This window comes from Ahaetulla prasina, chromosome 2 (assembly GCF_028640845.1).
Source record: "Ahaetulla prasina isolate Xishuangbanna chromosome 2, ASM2864084v1, whole genome shotgun sequence".
Lineage (NCBI taxonomy): Eukaryota > Metazoa > Chordata > Lepidosauria > Squamata > Colubridae > Ahaetulla > Ahaetulla prasina.
Window position 1 is genome coordinate 129,256,977 of NC_080540.1, and position 24,907 is coordinate 129,281,883.

General features: G+C 38.9%; 2 protein-coding genes across 4 annotated transcripts in view; one reads left to right on the forward strand and one right to left on the reverse strand.

Annotated features, from left to right (window-relative positions):
- Positions 1–24,907, forward strand: part of EVPL (envoplakin) — a 54,176-nt gene that overhangs the window by 25,218 nt on the left and 4,051 nt on the right. For all 3 annotated transcript variants that reach the window (XM_058165938.1, XM_058165939.1, XM_058165940.1), the window contains 15 exons: positions 2,566–2,727; positions 3,531–3,638; positions 6,367–6,462; positions 7,583–7,708; positions 10,596–10,742; positions 12,035–12,189; positions 17,038–17,135; positions 17,848–18,029; positions 19,138–19,316; positions 19,497–19,635; positions 21,146–21,339; positions 22,253–22,403; positions 22,722–22,805; positions 22,903–23,013; positions 23,787–23,879. In XM_058165938.1, the coding sequence (XP_058021921.1) occupies positions 2,566–2,727; positions 3,531–3,638; positions 6,367–6,462; positions 7,583–7,708; positions 10,596–10,742; positions 12,035–12,189; positions 17,038–17,135; positions 17,848–18,029; positions 19,138–19,316; positions 19,497–19,635; positions 21,146–21,339; positions 22,253–22,403; positions 22,722–22,805; positions 22,903–23,013; positions 23,787–23,879 (2,025 nt within the window). The remainder of the gene's footprint in view (positions 1–2,565; positions 2,728–3,530; positions 3,639–6,366; positions 6,463–7,582; positions 7,709–10,595; positions 10,743–12,034; positions 12,190–17,037; positions 17,136–17,847; positions 18,030–19,137; positions 19,317–19,496; positions 19,636–21,145; positions 21,340–22,252; positions 22,404–22,721; positions 22,806–22,902; positions 23,014–23,786; positions 23,880–24,907) is intronic.
- Positions 2,745–24,907, reverse strand: part of CDK3 (cyclin dependent kinase 3) — a 42,470-nt gene continuing 20,307 nt past the window's right edge. The window contains exon 6 of the mRNA XM_058165951.1: positions 2,745–3,141. Coding sequence (XP_058021934.1) covers positions 3,100–3,141 — 42 coding nt within the window. The 3' untranslated portion in view covers positions 2,745–3,099. The remainder of the gene's footprint in view (positions 3,142–24,907) is intronic.

Consider the following 24,907-nt stretch of genomic DNA (forward strand, 5'->3'; position numbering starts at 1 on the left):
GGTGGTCATGTGACTGGGTGAGAGTAGCTTGGCCATCATGTGACTGGGTGGGCGTGGCCAATAACAATAAATAATAAAAATAATAAACAAAGTATACAAAACAATAAGAGGTACCAAAAACCAAGTTTCACACTTTACACACACACAACACAACACAACACAACTGACTCACGCACAATGTAAAAGCAGCTTCACTTCACGCAAACGGGCCCCTACAACAAACAGGAACCTCACAAAGCCACAAAAAGCTCAAAAACCAAGTTTCACACTTTACACTCATACATAACACAACACAACAGACTCACACAAACAGAATGCCACATACAGCTTTGTGAGATTCTGTGTGTTTGTGTAGTTAGAGTGCAACACTACAGAAACACACCAAATCTCAGAAAGCTGCACAAATATTTTGTTATTTTATTTAAATATTTTAGATCGGGGTCTCCAACCTTATAACTTTAAAGTTTGTGGACTTCAATTCCCAGAGTTCCTCAGCCAGCAAAGCATTTGGCTGAGCAATGGATTCCAGGCAGATTTATGGACTTCAACTCCCAGAGTTCCTGGGGAACGCCAATCAATTACATTAGCTGCAACTGATTCTGCCTTCCAGACAATGTAACTGATTGGAGACGCCGAAGGAAAGCGAGCCCGAAAGGAGCTTGCTTAATTAAGTAAGTGAGGAGGGGGGAATTGGGTGGGCCAGAGAAAAGAAGTTTTTAAAATGCTCCTCTGAGGATCCCTGCTCAGCCACACGATCATCAGAGTGTTTTTTTTTTCTTTTAAAAGCCCCTTTTTGGCTGAAGAAAAGAGGCTTTTAAAAGTAAAAAAAAAAACAACCCTCTGATGATCGGAGAACCAGTTTGGGGGCGTGGCCAGCCAGCCATTACCACCGGTTCTCCAAACGCCAGCAGAGTTTTACTACCGGCTCTACAGAACCGGAGCGAACCGGAGGCAACCCACCACTAATCCTGAGAGAGAATTCTAAGATTCATGGTGCATTGTGGGCACAATGGATATAAATGGATATATAAATGGATAGTTGCCTTCCTGTCAAACAGGCAACAAGTGGTCAAAATAGGAAGCACTCTATCAAATCCTGTACCCGTTAACAGTGCTGTTCCCCAAGGCAGTGTTTTAGGTCCAACACTCTTCATACTTTACATAAATGACGTTTGCGATCATATTAAAAACAACTGTGTTCTCGTCATTGACAATGTTAAATTATTCAACACTACAGACAATGCAACTACCCTTCAAAAAGATCTTGACTATGTATCAGATTGGTCTAACAAGTGGCAACTTCAAATCTCAATCAATAAATGCTCTGTCTTGCACATTGGCAAAAAAAATCAAAACATAAAATACAAATTAGATGGACATGACCTTATAGATGACCCTCACTCTGTTAAGGACCTTGGAGTACTCATTTCTAAAGATCTAAGTGCCAGAGCCCACTGTAACAACATTGCCAAAAAGGCACTAAGATTGTTAACCTAATCTTGCGTAGCTTCATCTCTGGTAATATTGTACTACTAACTAGAGCATACAAAACATTTGCTAGACCAGTCCTTGAATACAGCTCATCTGTCTGGAACCCACACTGCATATTGGACCTAAATACAATCGAGAGTCCAGAGATATTTCACAAAAAGAGTCCTCCACTCCTCTGCTCGTAATAAAATATCTTATGCCACCAGACTCCAAATTTTGGGTTTAGACAATTTAGAACTACGCAGACTTCAATCTGACCTAAACATAATACATAAAATTATTTACCACAATGTCCTACCTGTCAATGATTACTTCAGCTTCAACCACAACAATAGACGAGCAAATAATAGATACAAACTCAAGGTAAACCGTTCCAAACTTGATTGCAGAAAATATGACTTCAGTAACAGAGTGGTCAATGCCCGGAATGCACTACCTGACTCTGTAGTTTCTTCCCCAAACCCTCAAAACTTTAAGCTTAAACTGTCTATTGTTGACCTCACCCCATTCCTAAGAGGTTTGTAAGGGGCGTGCGTAAGTGTACCAGGGTGCCTACCATCCCTGTCCTAATATTCCTTTTTACTCATACTCTTCATGTATTCAAATTATGTTTATACTTTTACCTGTTATCTTATATATGATTGACAAATAAATAAATAAATAAAATGTTGGACAAGGAGTAGGAAGACTCAAGTTCTAGTCCACTCTCACCTATAGAAGCAGGTGGTTGTGGGGAAAATAGGAGGAAGAAATATTATGTTTGCCATCTTTAGCTTCTGCATGAAAATCAGGATAGAAATCTTATTAAATATTAAAAATTCAATGGCAGCTGTTTTAGCATTCCCAATAAGGATATTCTGACACTAAATTAGATGGGAATTATAAAAACCTTCAGCACCCTTTCCCAAAATGGCGTTCTCCAATCTTATTGGACTACCATTCCTGGAATCCTCAGACCATAACATCAAGGGCTATAATGCTTGAGAATGCTAGGACTTGTCATTGCAATATCTGACAACTGGACAGCAACAATGAAATGAAATGACAATAATATTTTTCCCCTCAATCTGACAGAAAGCCTCTATCTGGCGAGGCCAGAGCTTGAACAGCCTTTATACCCACCTCCAAGGCTGCATGAAAGAGTTGGCGTATCTCTCAGAGCAGCAGCAGAAGATCTTGAAGCAGGACTGGAGTGATCAAATGATTGATCCCCAGTCAGTCCGGCGTGAGTATGAGGTAAATGAAAAGTTGGATGTCCAGCTGTATCTGTAAATGTGGGAAGTCTTGGTTCATGAACTCTGTTAAGGAACATGCTACTCCTGCAGCATCAGTTTCAGATGTCCCCAATGGCACATCCCTGCCCATATACTACATAAAGTTTTGCAGGAAAACCCAGGCAAAAATTTCCTCCAGCCATACTGATTTCAACAAAACGTATTCATTGTTAAATGTAGAGGTTAATGTCCATTCTTTCAGGGACCAGTCAAACTTGTGATGGTGCTGAATGAGTGATACTTACAGCTCCAGCTGTTGCAATGCCCCCATACTCACATGATTGCAATCCAGATGGTCAGCAACTGGCCCAGATTTCTGACCGTTGCAACATCATCAGTCACGTGTTTGTGATTTGCAGTGTTCTGTGCCAGTTTCCTGCAACAAAAACCAATGGAGAATCTGGCAGGAAGTTGGAAGTCATGGTTATGTGAAGTCCTTGTTTAACAACCTGTGATGATTCACTTAACAGTGGTAACCAGGAACGGCCAGAACTGTCATCACTGGGCAATGTCATCCTGTGACATCATGTTTTATAACCGTGTTGCTTAGTGATTGAAATTCCTATCCCAATTACCTTCATGAAGACCCCCTATATTTGAATTTTGTAAATAACTTACTAGTGTTCTGGCAGGGCTGTGGTGGCTTCTAAAGAAGTAAATTGCCTTTTCCCTCTAGTCCATTTGTGGCATGTGTATCCTTTACATCATTCAGCTCATTCATTGTGGCCACTTCTACTGTATTAATTCTTTCTTCCTCCTCTTCAGGAGTTCAGAAACAATGAGCTTCTTAACCAGGAAGAGTATGTGAATATGCTTCAGGATGATGGAGAACGGATGATTGAACTGAAACATCCAGCGGTGACCCCAATCCAGGTAAATACAAAAATTCTGTAATCTAAAGGACCAGACTCTTTTCATTAGTTTGATTATCTGAAGAATATTTGCTCTATTCTTCTCAGGAGCGAACAAAGTTTTTTTTAAAAAAGAAAAACAAGAACAAAGGTAAATTCCTGTCTTCAGACTAACAAAATTAGATTGGGACCAAAACTTAATAGCAAAAAGGAAAAGAAATGTTGCCACCTGTTCTTAATTACAAACATCTTCTAAGGAGCAACTGGTTTAGGAAAAGATCAAAGGTAAAGAGGAGCCACAAATTACTGGCCTCTCAACAATGATATATGGACTTTCCTCTTTTCTCTCTCACCTTGCCCTGAGGGAACGAGTGCTGCCTGACATCAGAGAGAAAAAATGCTTCTGAATGAGCGTATAATTAGGGGATTTCACTCTTTATGAGACATCCAAATAAATTTTTCATCCTTTTTGTAAACCACTTGGCTTTTTCATTTAGTAGTTCCAGCCTTATTCTTTTCAGACAAATTTTGTCAAGTAGGAAAAAATGGAGTAACTGAATAACATTTTTTTTTAATAATAGTCGAGAATCCATTTTTCTGGAAGACAGAATGTTCCCCCATTGCCTCTGTACAATTGGTATAGAAACTGAAGCTTGAAAAGATCTTAGATATTTGAGCAAGACAATGATCTGAAACAATCTTCCAAATCAAACAATTTGCAGAAAGGAAGATAAAGGATTTTGGAGTGGCCTTTTCTAACTCCAGATTTGAATGTCATTGAAAATCTATGGGGAGATATCAAATATATACTACATGCAAGAAGAACTAAAAATATTTCTGAGCTAGAAAAGATAGGTCTACAAGGAAATACAGAGAAGAAACCAGGAGAGCTGGCAGGAAGTGTTTCTAACACTTGTCATGATACAAAACATTAATTTAGTTCCATACAGGAGTGGCTTTGGCTTCTGTTCATTTAGGAACTGAAACCTACAATTTGACCAGGAGTGTCTAAATGTTATCTGCAATTGTCTCTCATGCTGAAATATGAATGAATGCACAAATAACTATAGAGCTTCCAGAAACACCTGTTAAAGAGAGGCATTTTGGCATATTGGAGAGGACTTAGCTATGCCTTAAATCAGGGATGTCAAACTCGCAAAGACACGTCGTCTTGTGACATATAACAACTTTTTTCCCCTTTGCAGAAATGCAGGTGGGCATGGCCAGTCCATGACGCATCCAGCCCACGGGCCATGAGCTTGACACCCCTGCCTTAAATGTTCATACAAAAAAGGGTTTAGCAAACATAAAAACACTCTCTAGAACTAAATTAAGAAATTTAAGAAATGCTTAACCATAGATGTCACTTTAGAAATTGAATGTCTCAATAAATGTCTAGATTGAAACCTCATCCTTTTCTAGAAGATTTGCTTCCAGAAAACTAGAAAGGCGAGATGACCAAATAACAATATTTTAAATTGATTAGATAATAAATGAATGAATTTGCCTCAAATCTACATTCGTACACATTCATGTATATTTATTGTAGCAGCCATCAGGATATACTATATATCAGATAATGTGATATAACATATTTTTCCCTGAATATCTGTGGACTGTAGGCCTGCTTTTCAATTAATATAGCTACTACTGATGAAAATGAAAGTACATACTATCTGATGTAGAAATAAGGTTAAAGGCACACTTTATTAATGATGCACTACACTGTTGAACAAGTCAGGAATAATAATTTTAAAATTATTGTCTTTACAGTATGCATAGTTCCAAGTATACAAATTAATGCAAATTCAGATTAGAGATTAGTATAATAGTTCCTGTTAGTGAAAAACTAAGCTATAATAGGTGCAGTAATGACATTAAACTATTCAAAACTTACCATAATTTGAAGAGCATAATCACAAAAAAAAAGACCAAGTCTTATCACTTTAATTCCAAGTGAGCATTGAGATTTGTTGCGATGAGCTCTCCTTACTTTTATTTTTATTCATTTATTTGTGACCCGCCTTTATAATTTTTACAAATAACTCAAGGCAACAAACCTATCCAACACACCTTCCTTCCCCATTAACAACCCTGTAAGTTGGCCTGAGAGTTATTGACCTAAGGCCACCCAGTTGGCTTTCATGGCTAAAGCGGGACTGGAATTCACAGTCTCCTGTTTCTAGCCTGGCACCTTAACCACTAGACTGAATATTGTTCCAAATAAGCAATCTGTGTTTCAACGGGCAAACTATGCTTAAGAAAATAAGATTTCACAGCAATTTTAACTATCCCAGTAAAACAGAAAATCTCATAAGATTTTTTGAAAGTATATTGTAAACAGTCTCTTGGAAAATATCATACTTTAGACCAACGCACAGTTTATGGCCCAAGAAATGGCTGTAAAACCAAACAAAGCTTTGCTGATTCTCTAGGCATGTCACTGTCCATCCAGAAGAAAATGTTTATATAGATACCTGAGGGTCAATTCTGTGCAGACAACAAAATGAAGTGTGCTCCAAGATAGATATTTTGAATATGGCCTTGAATATAGTCAAATTTGAGATGAAATTTGATAGACTAATTTATTAGTCTTTGGAAAAGTAATTAAATTAAAAGTAACAGATGTAAGAATTATACTTATTTATTTGTCTATCTATCTATCTATCTATCTATCTATCTATCTATCTATCTATCTATCATTCATTCATTCATTCATTCATTCATCTATTTATCATTTATTACTGCAGGCCCATCAGGAAGCCCTGAAGAACGAATGGCAAAATTTTCTCAACTTGTGTATTTGTCAGGAGCACCATCTGAAGAGCATAGAGAGTTACAGAAAGGTAAACGAACGATGCAAAAGAAGAAAAGCAAATGCAGCTTATTTTTCGATTTGTCAATATCTTTCCTAGAATCCAGTGTCCATAAATGGACACAATATTCTAGATATGGTCTGACTAATACAGTAGAGAGGAGCATTATAACCTTTCTTGAGCTTGATGTGTTTCTTTTTTTGAATTTCCTTTTTTACAGCGGAATCCCACTGCTGATTTATGTTCAGGTTGTCATTCACCCAAATACCCAGATTATTTTGTATGAATTACTGCCCAATATGGTATCCTTCATCATATAGTGCTATTGTTTCCACCCAAAATGAGGTCCTTGCATATATAAGGGTGTTGAAATTTACCCTTTTTTGTTTTCTACTTACTGTTCTAGCTTGTCAAGATCCTCATAAATATTAATACTTTCCTATAATATATTTGCTATTTCCTCTTTGTGTCACCTGCAAATTTTCTGACCCCTTATTTCTGTCATTTGTAAATATACTGAAAAGCACAGGCCTAGAACAGAATTCTGCAATGTGCTACTTAGGAGAGTCGCTGAGTTTGCTCAGTGGATACTACAGTTTCAAGCCACTTTTTGTATGATGGCAAGCTTTTGCATCCAATCTCACTGGAGACTTTGTAAAGGGTTTGCTAAAGAAGTCACAGTATACTTTCCATCATATTCCCATGGTCATCAAAACTAATCAACCCCAGATAACCTCTCCAGAAGAGCATGCCAAAGAATGGTACTGAGATGTCCCGATAAAAAATCAAAATGTTTCACTCTCCCCATTTTTCTTTCTCAATTCATCCCAGAAGTTTAAATTCAGTTTAAATTCTAAACTCCGATTGAGTTGAGTTCATTTAAAACCAAAATGAACATATATGCAAAATAACAAACGAGATTCTTGAAATTCCTAGGATTGATTTAATGGTACAGATATCAGACATCTAGTTATGCAATGCAAGTAAAATTAGATAATTCCAGCAGCGATCTGGTCTGCTGGAGATGATTGGTTTGCTATAATGAGACAAGATGTCTCTGTCCTTGCAAAATGTACCAGTCTTCATGACTAAAGAAGTACTTTTTGATCAGTCTGTTTTTCTGTATTTTTTTTGTTTCTTCTCTCTTTAGTTCTATGATGATGTTGATGATATGAGCCGCTTTTTAAACAAGCTGAAGAATGATCTTGATAACAAATACAGCAAGTTCAATAAAGACAGTCCGGGAATAGTGTCTGACTTAATGTGCCATCTGGAGGTGAGAACCCAAGGGAGAACTGAAAGATATCAAGCTCTCGTCTTAATAACCTAGAATAAATAATGATTTTGCTAAACTACTATGGCAACCAAACTTGTTCATTATTTATGGCTTCATCTAAGTTCTGTTCAGTGTAGCTCTGCAGGACCAGGAATTATTAACAAAACAGAGCCAAAGAAAGGAAAAGGTGGCATCAAGAAAAACTGTACCCTGTTCAGTTGTTGCAGCTGGATTTGCAACCCAAAATAATAAGTTAAATATGAGCCAGCAATGTGCTATTGCTGTTGAAAAGGCAATAGAATAGAATAGAATAGAATAGAACAGAACAGAACAGAACAGCACAGCACAGCACAGCACAGCACAGCACAGCACAGCACAGCACAGCACAGCACAGAACAGAACAGAATAGAACTTGAAGGGACCTTGGAGGTCTTCTAGTCCAGCCCCCTGCTCAAGTAGGAGAACCTATACCGTTTCAGATAAGTGACTGTCCAGTCTCTTATGGAATGGAATGGAAGAGCACTTTCACTTGAACTGGTTTGCCCAGTCCTAACTATTCTACTATGATGCAGAATTATATATTAATTGCGATAGGCCCTTCAAATCTTCACAGCCACGTATAAGATAGAAATAGGAATAATATGTATCTCCCATGCATTTTTTTGCATATGGGAATGTGCTTTAAGTTATTAACCCATAAATATTCTCTTTTCTTTTTTTTTATTCAAAAAGTTTTACAAAAATTTTTCCCCCCTTTCCCCCAACCCCCATCTCTCCTCCCTTCACAAACCCCCCTCCCCCCTCCCCCCTGACTTCCCGGAAGAAACACAAGGTATAGTTAAAAATAAAACAAAACATATGCTAAAAAAATTCCCAAAACTATTATACCAATTTTCCCTCTCTAACTCTGACTTCCTCCTTACAAAACCAAAATCCTCCAAAAAAAAATAAATAATTTTTTTTTAACAATTAACAATAATAAAATATATAAATCAGTAGAACAAATTAATCCTAAAGTATTTAAAGCCAGCTAATGCGTAAAAGTCCAATCCAATTCAGAGAATATCTCCCTTATAGCTTCTATAAACATATAATTTCCCCCCCAAATCTTTCTTACATAAGATCTTTCAAGAATATTCTATTTGCAATTCAGTAGAACACATTATATAATTTGAATACAAAAAATTACAGTATCTCAACTTTATATTCAAAATCCAATATAAATCCAAATATTTAGTCTTTTATGATAGATGTGAAACATGTAATCAACCCATTTCTTCCAGATCTTTCTCACATAAAGTCTTTCAGGGACGCTAATGTTTTTATCTGTTAATATTTCAAAAAAAGATTCTTTCAAGGATAATACTTTTATCTCTTGCCATTTTATTTGATGCATTAGTCTCTGTCTTTCCTTCATTACTTCTTTTAAAAAGTCAATCACAATATTTCCTGATAGTTCCTTATGTCCAACAATCCACAAGTTACTGCCATATATTCCATCAGTCCTGAAAGAAAACTCTGGGAAAGCATTAACCCTGTGAATTTTTCCAATTCGGGAGACAGCCTCTTGTAACACAGATTCAGGCATTTCATCTAAACTTAGATCATCTTGTTTATTCACAATCATATCTTCATTTTTATCCATTTTTGTTTGTACCTCCATTCCATCCAAGTACTGATTACACTAGTTAATTTCCTCCAAGCTCTCATCAAAAACATCCCCATTTTGTATCAGTTCGTATTTTTGAATAATTAAATACATTCTTTCTGTATAATCCTGTATAAAGTCACGAATCCATTCTTCTGAAAGAACCTTCATGGCAAAGTTCTTACGGAAAATCCCCTTATGAAATACTTAAACAAACTAATATAATCCACAGTCCAACACAATAAGATAAAATCTCCATTCACTTTCACATTCTCAGCAAATAAACGCCTTTTTTCCTTTAAGTATAGGAGAGCTCAATTTGTTACAATCCACAAATAGTGTTTCCCAGCTTCTTAATTATGCAGCTTGCTCTTTACTTTCACTTCCTCAAACGCCATTTTAAACAATCAGTTAAAGCAAGGGGGAAAAAAGTTTCTCTTTTTAAAAGGTGGAAGTCAGGAAATCAAAAATACTTGCAAACCAATAATTGTTCACTCGTGCTTCTTCCGTCTGCATATAGAAATCCACAAAAAGAAATCATTTGAGCAGAGGTTGACACCTTCCTTTTTTCCTGCTTTTGCAGGCGCGCACTGAAGACCGGAGATAGCAGGATTTCAATGGGATTCAAACCCTTCGGGACTTTGCATAAGAAAAACAAAGCCCCTAGGGGAATCTACCACTCCCCCTGCAGCTCTATCCTCTCTCTTTCAACCAGAGAGAGAAATCGAAGCCGGGAACAGCTGTTTTTCGCTGTTTTCACTGGCTTTTACGATATCCAGTGTGGAGTGCCAGTGAGAAAGGTGGGGCCAAACCGGAAGTCAACCCATAAATATTCTCAACATAAGGATTGGTCCTTTTATTGCTTCAACATATATCATATAACTAGTGTTTCACCAAACCAAACTCATATTCACTGGCCAGTAAGTCAGCCCTTCATAAAACATAAACTGAAAGTGCTGAAGGGATCTCAGAGGTCTTCTAGTCTAACCTCCTGTTCAAAGCTTGCAGAATAAATGGCATGCTCTATAAAAGTGTTTTTTTTTCTGTATATACTATGGCTGTTGAATTATATTTCATGGCTAATCCTCATAGCAGGGATTTTTCATGGTGGCAGCCATCTTTTGATTTTTTTAAAAAAAAGTAAAATATTTTCCCATTACTGGAGAAAAATAACTCTGGCTGTGTAATTTTTCTCAGATACATACCAGCTCTAATTCTCCACTCTTATTTCTTTTTTAGAATGATGAGAAGACTATGAAACAAGCTGAAAAGACCATTGCAGAACTAAAACGAAGGAGTAAAGAAATTAGTCCTTTGAAACTGCGAAGAATCCAGTGTTCCCAACCAATTATAATAGATGCCATTTGTGACTGGGATTTGGGTGAGGTATGAAACATTTTATAATGGGTGATAGAAATTGTTCCATTTGCCATTCTGCTTTGCTAATATGTATCTCACTGTGGTTTTTAATTCTTGCTAATGTCACTTCGGTGGTGGTACTTCTCAAGAACAGAAGGGAAAGGAGCTGTGAAGTTCTCTAAAAAGGATACAGTATGGTGTGAAATCACAGCATAATGACCTGTCCCTCTGCAAAATATTTATCTCTAATACAGTAATGTCATTCATTTTATATTTTCCATGCACTGATAAAATTATCCAATGGGTTACAAAACCAACCATGTAGATTTCCTGGTGGGTTTTGTGTGTGTCTGTGTGTTTTGTAGAACAAACTCTTAAATCCTCATTAACTAATTAATCTCAGGTTTATTATATAGAAGAGCATGGAAACTTGGAAGACTTTAGAATAGGGCTGTCAAACTCGCGGCCCGCAGGCCGAATGTGTCAGACGCTGGCCACACCCATCCTTGGTTTAACTAGGGGGAAAAAAGTTACGATATGTCATGTGACGACACCATGAAGACATGAGTTTGACACCCCTGCCTTAGAATTTTGATTTCTTGCACTGAGCTAGACTGCTGTAGGTCATGGTCCCCAACCCCTGGTCGTCTGTGAACCGGCACCAGTCCGTGGCATGCCAGAAACTGGGCCACACAAACAAGTGAAGTCCCATCCACAGGATGCAGGCAGCATGCAAAACCGCACCCCGTCCAGTCCGTGGAAAAACCTCTCTCCACGGAACTGGTCCCTGGTGCCCAAAAGGTTGGGAGCCACTGCTCTAGGTCCTGAAATAACTCATAATATAACAATACAGATTAGAGGTGATATTCAGCAGGTTCTAACCAGTTCTGGAGAACCGGTAGTGGAAAATTTGAGTAGTTCAGAGAACCAGTAAATACCACCTCTGACATCTATTCTCTGCCTCCCAAGTCCTAGTTAGTCGGGAGGAAATGGGGATTTTGTAGTAACCTTCCCCTGGAGTGGGAAGGGAATGGAGATTTTACAGTATCTTTTCCCTGCCATGCCCACCAAACCATGCCCACAGAACTAGTAGTAAAAATTTTGAATCCCACCACTAATACAGATATAGAGTAGTGTGCGACAACAGCAAACAGACATGACAATACAAAATACTTGTCTTCTAAGAACACATAAACACACACACACCATTCCTGTGGTCAAGAGAAAAATGCTCTGAAAAAAGTTGCATTTGTACTGCTGCAGAAGTTGAAATCCATCAGAAACCAAAATCCCCCTTTTCCCTATCTTCATTCTTCTAGGTACAGCTTGAAAGAGGTGAAAAGTATACTTTGAAAAATAATAGCAACCAGGAAAACTGGGCGGTGCAGAATGCCAAAGAAGAGAGTAAGATAGCACCTGCTGTTTGTTTCTCCATTCCGCCTCCAGACCTAGAAGCCATAGACAAAGTTAATAGGTTAGTACAAAGCTCCTTTGCTCTTTTTCCTGAAAATATATAGCTATAGTTATTGTTATAATTCCATCTTTCAGGATAATGATCTTCCAATGATTTTGATGAGCAATATAAATAAGCTTCTTTCCTGCATCTCTTTCCTGCTCACTCATTAATTAAAAAAATAAATAAAATAAAAGATATCCAACCGAAGCAAATACTGCTGGTGAATGCAGATATTAAATCGTCATTCGGGATTTTACCTTGGATATAGGATGGGAGATTGGGATTAAAACAAAAACGAAAATTGGAGATGGAACCAAATATGCAGTGATGGGAATAGAGTTAAATATTGTTTAACTCTGTAATAATATGCACCCTGAAATATAACCTCAGGCATTTTGCACATGTATAATTTTTTAAATTAAAAAAAACTTGTATTTTTCTCTTTCCTGTTTTCTAAGCACATAAGTAGAAAAATATTCAAATAGCAATTAGTGGCTGGGGGGGGAAGGTCGGGGAAAAAGTGAAGGGTGGCATATTTGCTCCCTCCCACAATGGGGCAGACCAGGTGCTTCGACAGAAAAACACTATCTCTCCCCTGGCTCAGCTGATAAAGGGAGGAGAACTTGTGGCTCAGAGGTTAATACAACTGCCTAATATTCAGGCAGCCCAAGTTCAAATCCCAAAAATAAGACATCCCCTTATAATAAGCCCAATCAGGCTTTTGAGTGCATGTGCTAAAATAAGCTTCCCCCCCGAAAATAAGCCCTCCCTGGAAATATTTAAATGCAAAGCTGGAAATGAGGTAAGACGGCAAGAGGAGCCCCATCTTGCTCCATGCGCCCCAAAATAATAAGACCTCCCCGAAAATAAGGCCAAGGTTGCTGTTACTATTTCTTTTTGAAATCTGAAACTCACTGCAACTTTTCCTTTTTCCATTATTTGTTTCATGTTTAATGTTAGGTGGCAAGTCAGAAAGCAAATATATATATATAGTATCATAATACTAGATCATACGCATTGTAAAACTGACTCTTAAGGATTAAGATCAGGTGGGCGCATAAACTTCTGTCCGATCATCTTGATAGCTCACAATTTAGCAAACACAGAAGGAAGAGGAGACACCTCAATCTCTGCTTCCCCCCATCTCCTCAAAGGTTTGATAGTCAATAAAGTATGGCTATCAAGGCAAGCAATCTGGAAGACTCTGTCCTCTATACCTGCAACCATTCCCACCAGTCAATCCTGCAATATTCCCTGTAATAGGGAAATTGATATCCTTTACTCAAAAACAGATGGGAATCATAATCACCCCAAAACACCCTGAGGAATAAAAGCAGCTAGGTGGCAAAAAACAAACAAACCAAAAACAAACCAGAATACAGGTAGTTCTCAGCTTACAATCATTCATTTAATGATTGTTCAGGATTACAATACATTCCCAAAAGTGCTTTTTTTCAAGAGGCAACTGGATTTTCTGGTTTATCTTTGAAAACATTTCGCTTCTCATCCAAGAAGCACCTTTGGGATAACCATGACCTGGGTAACTAAGAATCTCCATAGACAATTACAACACACTGGGGGGGGAACATAATTTACAATCCATCCTTGCATTTACAACTGTTGCAGCTTCCTCAGGGTCCCATGATCAAAATTCAGGCACGTGGCAACTGGCATGTATTTATGTCTGTTGCAGTATCTCAGGGTCATATGATTGGCGTTTACAACTTTCCTAAGGGGTTTCCAAGAAACAAAGTCAACGAGGGAAGCCAGATTCTCTTAATTACTGCAGTGATTTGCTTAAGGATCACAGCAAAAAAAGGTCATAAAACCCCATGGCTTAGCGATGGAGGTTCCAATCCCAAATGTGGTTGCAAGTCGAGGACTACCTGTACTGAGTAATACTAATGTCACAATTTAAGAGTCTTGTGCACTTTATGCTTGAATTTATTAGCCCGGTCCGTGGCTAATAAAGCCCCCCTGATTTGTGATCTTATTCAGGGGGAGTCTGATGGACCCAGAGAGGTTCCGGACGGAGCTTGGGCCATTCCCTGAGGATCTGGCCCACGGCACGACTGAGGAACTAGTTGCGGCCTGGGAGCGGGCCACGGCTGGGGCCTTGGACCGTGTCGTGCCTTTGCGACCTCTGACCCGGCGCAGATCTCGTTTGGCCCCTTGGTTCTCCGAGGGGCTGAGGGAGATGAAACGCCGGAGAAGACGTCTAGAGAGCACCTGGAGGTCCAGCCGTTCCGAAGCTGATCGGACACTAGTTAGGTCCTATTCTAGGACCTACCTAGTGGCAATGAGGGAGGTGAGGCGCTCACATACCTCCACCCTCATTGCGTCGGCAGATAACCGCCCGGCCGCCCTGTTTCGGGTGACCCGCTCCCTTCTTCATCAGGAGGTGCGGGATGACCCGTTGCAGGGACGTGCTGAGGAGTTTAGTGGTTATCTATACGATAAAATCGCTCAGCTCCGGGATGGTCTGGACCGAAATTGGGATGATCCAGGCGAGGGAGAGGAGACACGTCTTGTTGAGTCCATTTGGGATCAATTTGACCCTGTGGCTCCCAAGGGCGTGGACAGGTTGATGGGGGGGCTTCACGCCACCACATGGTTACTGGACCGTGTCCTTCCTGGCTGGTACTGGCCACTCAGGAGGTGACACGAGGCTGGCTCAGGAGATTATCAACGCTTCTTTGTTGGAAGGGGTTTTCCCTGCCGCCTTGAAAGAGGCGGTGGTGAGACCCCTCCTCAAGAAGCCCTCCCTGGACCCAGCTATTTTGGGTAATTATCGTCCAGTCTCCAACCTTCGCTTTGTTGCGAAGGTTGTAGAGAGTGCTGTGGCGCGACAGCTACCCCAATACCTGGATGAAGCCGTCTATCTAGACCCGTTCCAGTCCGGCTTCCGACCCGGGTACAGCACGGAGACAGCTTTGGTCGCATTGGTGGATGATCTCTGGAGGGCCAGGGACAGGGGTTATTCCTCTGCCCTGGTCCTATTAGACCTCTCAGCGGCTTTTGATACCATCGACCATGGTATCCTGCTGCGCCGGTTGGGGGGATTGGGAGTGGGAGGCACCGTGTATCGGTGGTTCTCCTCCTATCTCTCTGACCGGTCGCAGACGGTGTTGACAGGGGGGCAGAGGTCGACCGCGAGGGACCTCACTTGTGGGGTGCCGCAGGGGTCGATTCTCTCGCCCCTTCTGTTCAACATCTATATGAAGCCGTTGGGTGAGATCATCAGTGGCTTTGGGGTGAGATACCAGCTGTACGCTGATGACACCCAGCTGTACTTTTCCACCCAGGCCACCCCAATGAAGCTGTTGAAGTGCTGTCCCGGTGTGTGGAAGCCGTACGGGTCTGGATGGGGAGAAACAGGCTCAAGCTTAATCCCTCCAAGACGGAGTGGCTGTGGATGCCGGCACCCCGATTCAGTCAGCTGCAGCCGCGGCTGACTGTTGGAGGCGAGTTATTGGCCCCAAAGGATAGGGTGCGCAACTTAGGTGTCCTCCTGGATGAACGGCTGTCGTTTGAAGATCATTTGACGGCCGTCTCCAGGGGGGCCTTCCACCAGGTTCGCCTGGTTCGGCAGTTGCGCCCCTTCCTTGATCGGGATGCCTTGTGCACGGTCACTCATGCGCTCGTTACCTCTCGCTTGGATTATTGTAATGCTCTCTACATGGGGCTCCCCTTGAAGTGCACTCGGAGGCTTCAGTTAGTCCAGAATGCAGCTGCGCGGGTGATAGAGGGAGCTCCGCGTAGCTCCCATATAACACCGCTCCTGTGCAGACTGCACTGGCTGCCTGTGGCCTTTCGAGTGCACTTTAAGGTGCTGGTTACGACCTTTAAAGCGCTCCATGGCTTAGGGCCTGGGTACTTACGGGACCGCCTGCTGTTACCACATGCCTCCCACCGACCCGTACGCTCTCACAGAGAGGGACTTCTCAGGGTGCCGTCCGCCAAGCAATGTCGGCTGGCGGCCCCCAGGGGAAGGTCCTTCTCTGTGGGGCTCCCACACTCTGGAACGAACTTCCCCCGGGTTTACGCCAAATACCTGACCTTCGGACATTCCGTCGCGAACTGAAGACGCATCTTTTTATTTGCGCGGGGCTGTCTTAAATTGAATTTTATCAAATTTTAAAATTTTTATTAACTAATTTTAAATGGGGTTTTAGCTCACTGTATATTTTAATTTTCAGGCCAATTTTAAAATAAGTTTTTTAATTGCATTTTAAATTATATATTGTACTGTCTGTTTTATTTTGCCTGTACACCGCCCTGAGTCCTTCGGGAGAAGGGCGGTATAGAAATCAAATAAATAAATAATAAATAAATAAATAAATTAAGATAAGCGCTGGTGTAATTTGGCAAAGCAAGCAAAATCATCGTTGGTTTATAAATGCTTCTGGAATTGTATGGGAAGAATCTATATAAAAAAGCATTTGTTACAGTGTTCATCATTGTATAAATAGGCCCGTGTCATAATAGTATGCTCAGATGTTGCACTTCCAATTATGGATCTAATCCAGGGGTGGGTTCTACTTACCTTTCCTACCGGTTCGCAATGGGGCCACGCACGCACTTCTGCACATGCACAGAAGCTTCCCAATGACATCCGGGCTGGTAGGCGGAGACTCCCACCGGTTTTATTACCAGTTCTTGTGAACCAGTCCAAACCAGGGGCAACCCACCACTGATCTAATCCACATACTTTATTCATGGGATGAAAATACATTCTGTTCATTCTAAATTAATCTATAATTAGAGCCTCTGATTGTGTAGCTTTTCTAACAAGTACCTCCTATACGTAAGTACTGTAGGAATTCTCTGTGCTATGCACACTCTTGACCCCTTTGTTGTGCTTAGGCTAGAAGGTGAGCTGAACACAATAAAACAGAAGAGAGCTTCCATCCAGACCACCCTAAGAAGCAGCAACAAGGAATCAGTGAAACCCAGCCATGAAGGTCTGTCAGTATCTTAACTGGTTTTTGTTAGAAATATATCATTGTGTAATAAGAATGCTAAAGTACTCAGGTGTTGCCCCAAAGATTTCCACCTGTGACTTCAACCTTCAGATTTCAAGACTGTGTGATGATATGCTTCTTATAAGGTCACTACTGGAGCCAAAATTCAGAATCTCAGACCTCCCATGGAAGGATTGTTTTTTAAATTGGAGATGAACATGAAAGAGTTTAGAAACAGCAGTTTAGTTTACTTTATTGTCATTGCACCTCGTACAACAAAATTAAATCCTATCTTCAATGTACATCATACATAAGAAAACTATAAAAATAAAACAAAAACACACATCCTTCACATTCTATACAATTGAATTGAGAACCCTGATATTGCATTAATATTACACTATACAGTAGAATTCAGTACAGTTACTGCTCTGGGATAGAAGCTGTTTTTCAGCCTATTTGTCCTTGTTTTTATTGTCCTGTACTGGCTGCCAGATGGTAATAGTTTTAAAAAAGGGGTGCCCAGGATGAGATGGATCTTTAAGAATGCTTTGAACTTTCTTAAGGCAGTGGGAGCTATAAAGCTCTTCCAAGGAGGGGAGAGGGCAACCTGATGGATTAATATGTATGTGAATGAGAAATTCTGCTTAATGTGGATGTTTTATTTAATTTGGACCATACCATAGGAAACCAATGTTATTTGTCATTCCAGCCACAATCAGAACCTTCACTGCAGTTCAGGATGACTCTGAAGCTGACCATTTGCTCCATAAGCTGAATAAAATTGATAATGATTTGGGGCAAATTAAGATGGATATTTTTAACCGCACAAGGTCTCCGCTAAATCACAGTGACCCTATAGAAGATGTTACTCAACGGATCAAACATCAGGAGGCAAGTACCGAAGGAGTTTGACTCAGTGATGAAATCTGAACCGGTTTGCTACCGATTCACAGGCCGCGCATGTGCACTGCGTGCCAAATGCACACTGTGTGCATATACACAGTGCGCACCAAACATATGCTCTGTGCGCATGTGTGTGTGCAGTATGCGCCAAAAGGAGGCTTGGGAAGGTAAGTAGAAGCGAGGGGGGATCAGCTGTGGTGCGTGATTTAGCTTTGCTAGAAAGCAGGATTTCCCTGTGCAGCGGGGAAACCCCGCTGCACAGCTGATCATCAGAAATCCGAACCGGTAGCTTGTTTTTTTACTACCAGTTCGCCTGAACTGGAGCGAACCAGTAGCAATTCACCCCTGGTTTGACTGCTTACTTATCTGTGATAGCAGATACTCTCATATTTGGCTAGATACTACCCAAAGCTAAAATATATACTGCACATGTCAAAAAAGAATGGAGTGCATTTACTGCTGGTATAACAAGAAGCAAATATTAATGCTCACTGACATGATAGAGTAATAAATAACAGAGAGAGGCTTTATAATCCAATATTTTTAGTTGTTTGATTAAGATTAGATTCCATTCTATCAACTCCCCTACTATTTTGGAGAAGGGATCTTTTCCTGTCTTTTTCCATTTTTCAATGCTTTCCTCAAATGTGTGACTAGCTATACTGTTCATCAGTATCTGCAAATATTATTTTATAGGAAATATTTGCCTTAAAATTTCTGTGAGATTAAAATGTGAACAGGAGCCTATTTCCACCGTTGGAAAAGTCAAAAGAAGTATAAAAGAAATACAAAAATCAGCATAGATTACCCAGTACTAGAGAGACACACAAAGCAGAGAATGCATTTTGTTTTGTATTGAATTGGGAATAAACTATTGCATTATGGAATAGTCTGTTGGATTATTTTGGATCAGTTACCATCTAGAATATACTGATTGTTCTAGGTTTCAGACAAAACAAAATATGGATAATTATAGGATAAGACAAGGTTGGTGTGCATCATCCCCTCAACTCCATCACCCTGCCACACTTATAATCATTGCAGTCCATTCAATTGAACTGATTGGTTTTTAAAAAAAAATCTTCATTTTTATCAGGGAACAAACAGGAGAATTCAGATTATAGGAACAGAAAAAGAAGCTGCTCAAAAAGCATGTGAGATCTATCTTTCAAAAAAGCCTGCTGGTACCTCCGCCTCTCAAATTCCTGTGATGCTCAACAACATCAAGAATAAATACAATGATGTTAAAGTACTCTCCAGGTTATATGATGAAAAGTAAGTAACTTCCATAGTATCTCTTGGCCAATAATCTTTAGCCGTAAAGAAGCAGTCTTCTTCCAAATGTTTCTGTAAATTTTTTAAGTATTACAAGTTGAAAGATGTAGAGGAAGAATTTTGTTTTATTGTGCTACTGACGAAAACATTCTTAGAGTAAAATTGTCTCCCACTCCTCAGAGCCAAAGCAAGTATAAACTTGGAAACTGAGATAGAAAATGTGGACAGGATCATTAGCACTATTGAGGCCAAGCTATCTCATGATGGTACCATTCCAGCTTCACCTAAGGCATTGCAAGATCGTGCAAATGAACTTCAGGTAAGAGTTGTCTGAAGTCATAGATACCCCATGGGATAATGCTCATCCATCCAACCATCCAATCTCACACCCTTACACTAACAGAATAGAGTTCATCAACTATAAGTCCAAATAAAGATCAAACCATTAAGATAAACTTATTTGTTTGCTTACTTGTTTGTTTTTCACATTTCTGAACCACCCATCTCCAACAGAGAAGAGCTCTGGGTGTTATACAATAAAATTATGGAGAAGAACATATTAGATATACCACCTTAAGCTCATGGAGGAAAGATGGGATAGGAATGGTCTTTTCAATTTATATGGCTGCCCACTCATCTATCAATAAAATGTAGTTAATGTGGTTATTGCTCAGCCTTATTATTAATCATTTTCTCCTTTAGTTATGTTCAAAATTAAAATTCTGTATTTATGTTTAAAAGATATTTAGAATCCACTTAACCCTCAAACTGTGCCCTTTGGCCATACTATGTAGGTCACGTGCATTCGTGAATGATTAAAATGTTGAGTTTCTTTGCACTAAGGCTCTTGTGGGAAAGATTTCTTGATTTATTAGACCCTTTTATAATTAGACCCTTTTAATAATTTAAACAATACAGCCAAAAGATGAACAGAAGTAGATGCAAGCATTTTGTACGGACTCATCAGTACCTACATTACAATAATTTCTTGATTTGCTAATAGGAGAAGCCAGACACAGGCAGAGGTACTCTGCTTTTCGCCGATGCCCTGCAATCTCCTTCATACATCTCTTTTTTTTTTAAAGAGAGAGTTAATTACATTAATAATATATAAAAAGAGTAGAACTGGGAAATGGGGATACTGCAAAGAACTGTGCCCTAACATTTTTTATTTAGCCATGTACATTTGGGGCCCAGGAAAATCCCAAAGGTATTTCTGGCTGCAGTGTGCATTACAGTTCTGAAAAAAGTAAGTTGCCTTCACAAACGGAAACCCATCTAGAGGGGAGAAGGAAGAAACAGCGTCACCATTCATCTTCTGATAAATGGCTGTTTTATGAGCAGCATAACTACCATCATTTATGAAAGACAAGCTCTCTTCCCTCTCCCCCACTTGACAGTCATTTAATGAGAACATGCAATGATGTGCTGTCAATATTCCAAATACTGTATGTCCTTGGCTCAAAAAAATACATTATTCCTGAGGCGAGGCATTTGATTCCAGCATCCTAATTATAAAACACGGAAAATTATTATTTTCTCCCACAGAGCATCTTCCCTATCTCTTTCTGCATTTCGTTTCCTAATTCTTCCCTCAGCCTTAGCCACTTTTCTATGCCGTTTCTTTCCCCACAACTGAATTTACAGCTCCTTTCTTTTCTTAAAATCCAATTATTTGTCTATGCTCTCTTTCCCCTAATAAACCAATTGAAAGGGAAAGTAGATAGGACACTTTTGAAGACCATATGATTTGAGTAAACAGTTGCACAAATACGTGTTTATGCCATTTGTAAGTCTCCATGACACGTGTATCTTTTCCCTTTTTTTAGAAACTGAAACGCGATTTGGTGAAACAGGAGAACTGCTTGCTCAAATTAAACCGAAGCCTTAAAGATGCAGAGCATAGCTGCAGTGCCGTGCAGAACAACTTTCAAGAATACTGTCCAGATTTGCCCAGGCAGAAAAAGGAAGTCCAGCTCATTAATGATCGATATCATATTGTAGCTGACCAGCTGGATCAACGGTGAGAAACCCCGCTTACTCTAGTGGGGGAAATGATTAATACGAAAGTAAGGTCATAAATGTAAAAAATGGCCATGTCACTTTTTTCAGTGCTGTTTTAACTTTGAATAGTCACTAAATGAATTATTGTAAATTAAGGACTATGTGTACTTCTTCTTGGTTTTTTAAAAAAAATTTAAGCCACACAGAGTTATCTTACATAATATAATGGCCATGTAAGTCTTTTAAACAAAGAAAGATATAAAAAATGTTGCTTTTGTTAGATAAGCAAAAGATCTTAGCAATAGAGAATTGACAGCTTTTATAAACTCCCTTCTCATATTCTCAGGGTTTTTTTTAAAGCTGGATAGGAATTTTTTGTGGTTTTTGCTCTTTCTCGGATATTCATACACTGCAAATCATGAGCACTGTTCATTGCCATTAATAATTTAAAACTGAGTTAAATACTTGATAAGAAGCAATGGATGGAAACTAATCAAGGAAAGAAGCAACCTAGAACTAAGGAGAAATTTCCTGACAGAATAATTAATCAGTGGAACAGCTTGCCTTCAGAAATTGTGAGTGCTTCAACACTGGAAGTTTTTAAGAAAAAATTGGACAGCCATTTGTCTGAAATGGTATAGGATTTCCTGCTTAAGCAGGGGGTTGGACTAGAAGATCCCCAAGGTTCCTTCCGACTGTTATTCTGTTAAGAGATTCCCAATAGGGGAATTAACATAAAAGTGTCAACTAATTATTAAAAAAACCAATCTGTTTATAAAGCCTTTCTCCATGTATTGTAAAAGCTGAGTTTACTTTTACTTTTATTTTACCTTTACTTTTCTGATTATTTCTGGACTTTATTCTTCATAAATTCTGTTCTTGAAGTCATCCAAAGAAGTTTGCTACTTAATCTCGGCCATCTTGCTGTGCAGGGAGAAGACACTTTGGGATACCAGCCTCATTTACCAGCAGTTCCAAAATGCCAATGAGAATCTGATATTCTGGCTCAACAATCTCCCGAAGCACAAGGTCAAGACCACAGATGGACCAAGCCAAATTAATTACAAGCTCGAGGCCCAGAAGGTATGAGAGCATTACCTTATGCTCAAACGAAAGGATGGAAGGCACATTCCCACTAGGCATCCTTCATGCAGGAATTGGTGAAAGAGAGATATGCCTGCATGTAACATTCACACATGCTTGTTCTTTACTCAGTGACTGCAACAGTAAAGGCAATGTACAATATCTGAAAAATTCACAAGCGCAGGGGCTGTTACATCATATATTGCTTATAAAGCAACAATCATAGAATTAGTGCTTGAAAGATAGGCAAAAATCTAATTATGAATCTAACATTGGGCAGGAACGTATCCTAACTCCCTGTCTCTACTTTTCCAACAGAGGCTGGCAGATGAAATCCAGAGTAAAGAGTCTGAAAAAAATTCAGTGATCAACTTGTCCCGGAATGTGCAGTCTATTCTCAATGTATGTTTGCATGGTTCTACAGTTTCCATTTCCATTTAGCAAACCCACTTATCCTCCTCCAATTATATGACTGGTTGGTATTTATTTAAAAAAACAGGATTATGAACTTCAGGCAGGAAAATATCGATCGTCTCTGGATCCTAGTCTGACTGCTTCATCTGCCAAGCGTCTTCGGGTGACTCCACTCCAAGAGAGCATTCAGGCTCAGGTGAGTGACTACAGCCAAAGCCTGGACTTACCTATAAAAACATATCCTCTTTCTAAATTGCTACTTCATGCCCAGGAAGCAGTTTTCATACTATCAAAGAGGTACAAGCCCTTATAAGACACAACAATTTTGAAAAACCATAAACAATTTGGAACATTCAATCTAATATCTGGCAGTTTAAGATATAGGGCTGATTGAAATAGTTCTGTAATATGCTGTTTGAAAAAAGAAAAATGTTCAACGAACTAAAGAGGGGAGTATTCAAAACTGGTATAATTAAATAAAATCTATTAGGGAAAGTTGGTGGCTAAGAGAGTTGCAAATTCTTAGCTGATAATAATTTTGAACTTCTTCCATTGCTGAAAATCTTCTGCACCTACATTTTTCTGACATTCACACAAACCGCATCTAACATACTCCTAGCAAATAGCAGGAAGGCCAAGACATCAAAGATTGGTTGCAGCTTAAATATATTTTGTCATATAGTTACCTGGCAGTAAATTCCTTTGAACATGTTGAAATTTACTTCTGAATAAACATGTAAAGAGTTGTATTTCTGGTGTTTCAAAATAAATAGTAAATATTTATCTCCAGATTAAATATCATTTTCTCCAGATTTAATAGCATTTTGCTAACTCCACAGAAAGCTGTTCATTCAACATTGTAATCTAGTATTAATATTTAAAAAATAAATATTGTAGTTTATGGGGTGTTAGTTATCTTGATAGAGGGAATACCATAGCTGAATAATAGTTTGTGTTAATTGGCTTTAGGAAAATGATATGACAAAACTCTATGCAGAGACTGCCGCTGAAAACAAACAACAAATCTGCTGGTTGGAATTTGCCAAGAAAATTATGAATAAGGTATGCCTAAATCATTTGAAATTATATGGATAATGCTTAAATATTAGAGCATCTCTTACAAGTGAAAAGAAAGTTCATTGGTTTCTTTTTTTCTTCAGGATTATAGCAAGTAAGATTGTTATTTTGAATTGCTTCTGCCTCTCTATATGTAAATGATACAGGAACTATAATTTCCTAACATGCTTTACCAAAAGGAGGAAAGCAATGTTTATATTTTATTTCTTTGAATCCCTAATCACAATTGCAACATTAATAATAATATCCCATATCTCATTCACCACAACTTTGATTTTTAATATTTGATCCAGTTTGAAAATCGTGTCTACTTTCAGATAACTTCAGAAAGCAAAACTGCACTTTTACAAAAGTAATTTAACATATGGAGGTAAATTACAATTCTACATTAAGTAAATATAAAAAGCCAAAAATCTCTGATTTTTTTCAACGAAATAAAATTCATATTTAAATTTATCATATTTACCATTGCTGGCATATTTTTGTCATTGCCAGAATGTTGAAATAAAATTTTCAATAACATTTGGGCAGTACTTTTTCAGTTCAAAGTGCTTTATATTAATAATTTCAGTCATTAAGCTAGTATTGGTAGCCCTGTGTTATAGGAAAGGGAAGAAAGGCTGAGACAATGATTTACCTAAGGCACACTGGAGCTTCTGAAGAATATTAAAACTTCTAAAGTTGCATTTTTTATGACCATTAGAAACAGGTAGGAAAAACAAGAGACATCTTTCTTCCTATGCTTTTTTCTGCTCTCTTTTCCCTGGCTGGAAGCCTAATAGAGTGTTTTATTTTGCTTGCTTCCTACTGAAAGAACAGAACATCCTCCTTTTCCTTTCCCCTGTCATAAGGGGAACACAAAAAAGTGTATACGTGATGCAGGCTTTATATCAGAGGATATAATATCCTTAATATGGTTCATTTGTTTTTTTTAGTACTCCACTTAAGTATCTGTCCCTATATATTCTTAGGCATACTGTGTGTTTTGCTAAATACAGAATCCAGTGAATAAT